The sequence below is a fragment of the Ammodytes marinus genome (assembly GCF_949987685.1).
Source record: "Ammodytes marinus genome assembly, chromosome: 4".
Classification (NCBI taxonomy): Eukaryota; Metazoa; Chordata; class Actinopteri; order Uranoscopiformes; family Ammodytidae; genus Ammodytes; species Ammodytes marinus.
Window position 1 is genome coordinate 23,525,729 of NC_137233.1, and position 2,254 is coordinate 23,527,982.

The 2,254-nt window shown below is 46.9% G+C and overlaps 1 protein-coding gene across 1 annotated transcript; it reads left to right on the plus strand.

Moving 5' to 3' along the window:
• Positions 1–1,023: 1,023 nt before the first annotated feature.
• Positions 1,024–2,254, plus strand: id1 (inhibitor of DNA binding 1, HLH protein). Its single transcript, XM_080027001.1, has 2 exons — positions 1,024–1,478; positions 1,686–2,254. Exons 1-2 carry the CDS (start codon positions 1,131–1,133, stop codon positions 1,719–1,721), a joined length of 384 nt encoding a protein of 127 aa, XP_079883127.1. The 5' UTR covers positions 1,024–1,130; the 3' UTR covers positions 1,722–2,254.

Here is a 2,254-nt window from a genome sequence, read left to right on the forward strand (position 1 = left end):
CGTCTCCATGGAGACCGCCCGAGCGGCGCCAGGCTGACAGGCGTCAAGGCTCGGATGAATGGGTGACGTCACCACGCTGGCGCCTGCCAGTCTGCTCGGGCTTGTTTGGACAATCTGGGGGGAAGATTCAGAACAGAGCGATGCGATCTGAGTGTGCACACAAGGCTGAGCACACACTGCAGAAACATGTGAAGGAATCCGTGAAGCTGAGTTGCACACTGGGCTGCCTTCAGTATAGTGGTGCAGGAAAAGTGCAGTTTGTGAGCATAAAGAAAGCTTTGAGTTTTAAAAAGTGGAGATTTTGTCCAGGGAGAAGTGCTGTGGAAATGACTGCCCTGCATAGTACACACAATATGCCCAGAATAGTAATGTTATTCAACGAATGAATTGCTAATCTCGGTAATGAATTCCACAAAGTTAAAAAAAGATGTCATTTAAGTAAAAAAAAAATTAACGCTGTCTAACTTATTTATGATACTGAACTATTTAAAGTTGTCGAAAAGTGAATTTCTCACAGAATTGTTTTGGCCGCTCTATAGTCATCAATTGTCTTTTTTTTACTGTACTATTGTCCTCCACATCTGCAGTGCCATCAACAATTGTGAGAGGCAAATCTAGGGCACTGTGGCAGCCTAATTATCATTAGCCATTCATCCTATTCATCCTGTCCCATCCCACACACATTCTCAAAGCACATACCCATTCACCACCCCTCCACTGTCCCCAGGCTATCTACACCTGCAGAGTCCCCAAGCCATGGACAGCTGGATTCCCACATATCACCCATAAAAGACACACATTTGTTTCCATTTGTAACGCCATCCCTCAAACAGATTGTAAATCCCGATAACCAGGCGAGTGCTGCCATTGGCTGAGGCTGCTGTTGTGGATCGACCCATCAACACGAACGAGGCCGTCTCATTGGCTTTCTGTCTTCAAACAGGACGAGCTGTGGCCCGCCCCCCGGCTCCGGCTCCACTATAAAGACGCGGCGGTTTGCCCATGTGCATGTCGTAAACTGTCAACATTTACTTGCCAACACTCTAAGGACGAGCCTCATTGCCAAATCAATCTCCTCACCTCGTCATTTTTTTCGTTGGAAACTACTACAACACCTCTGACACTATAAGATGAAGGTTGTCGGATCTACCTGCGCCATGAAGAGCAAGATCGGCGGCGAAGAGATGGTGCGCTGCTTGTCCGAGCAGAGCCTGTCCATCGCCAAATGCAAGATCCCGTTGCTGGACGAGCAAATGTCCGCATTTCTCGCCGACATGAACAGCTGCTACAGCAAGCTGAAGGAGCTGGTGCCCACGTTACCCACCAACAAGAAGGCGAGCAAGGTGGAGATCTTGCAGCACGTCATCGACTACATATGGGACCTGCAGGTCGAGCTGGACGAGCCGGAGAAGAGCCGCTCCGTGTCCCGCACACCGCTCACCACCCTCAACGCAGAGCTCGCCAGCATCGCAGTAGAGGTAAATATATTTTCATATATACAACACCACACATCTTAAAGTATCATCGGAGCCGATGCACCACTGCAACATAAGTTTTTGGACTTCATTGCGTGTGCGTAAAGTTGTCTAGCCCGTGCGTAAAAGTTGACTTGTCCTTGCTTCTTTACGCATCATCCATGTAACGCAGATGTATTAATCAATTGTCTCTTGTTGTTTCCCCAACAGAACGGATGCTCTGACGACAGGATTATGTGCCGCTAAGAGCTCATGGAACCATCACTCCAAAGCGTGCACCGCGAAGAACGAACAAGGCTACCTGATGTGACTTCACATCGATAAAGACAAAACCTTGAACTGTGTAGGGACGTTTGAAACTCCCAATGCTAGACAAAATAAGTGTGTGGACATCCTCCGGCAGTGGCGGCGAGGATCTCTGCGACTCAAGGCTCTCGATTCATCTGAGGGCCCTGAGAGAAGACAAGAAGAAAGACTGGTGGTGTCCAGCCGTAGACTGGGTTAGCCGGGGAGACCAGGACAAGTTCAGTGCAACTAGCGTGGCTTGTTGCTTGTAGAATTTCTTAAGAACGCTAATGTTTCTGCTACGCTCTTTGTATCATGTGTAAAAATCGTGTAGAGAATTCAACATTTTGTAAAAGGAAAACATTTTTCTCAGATTCCTGAGCGACAAACTGTATTGTATATTACAATGCCACATTATGTGAAAATTATTGTTTTCTTACAATGTACCTTATTTGTGTTTTTATTAAAACATGACCAATTATTTTTGAAACAAG

Bases quoted from the DNA above. Each gene is read 5' to 3' on its own strand.
- id1 (XM_080027001.1), top strand. From the start codon at position 1,131: ATGAAGGTTGTCGGATCTACCTGCGCCATGAAGAGCAAGATCGGCGGC. The intron at 1,479-1,685 runs GTAAATATATTT...TTTCCCCAACAG, and splicing joins TCGCCAGCATCGCAGTAGAG to AACGGATGCTCTGACGACAG.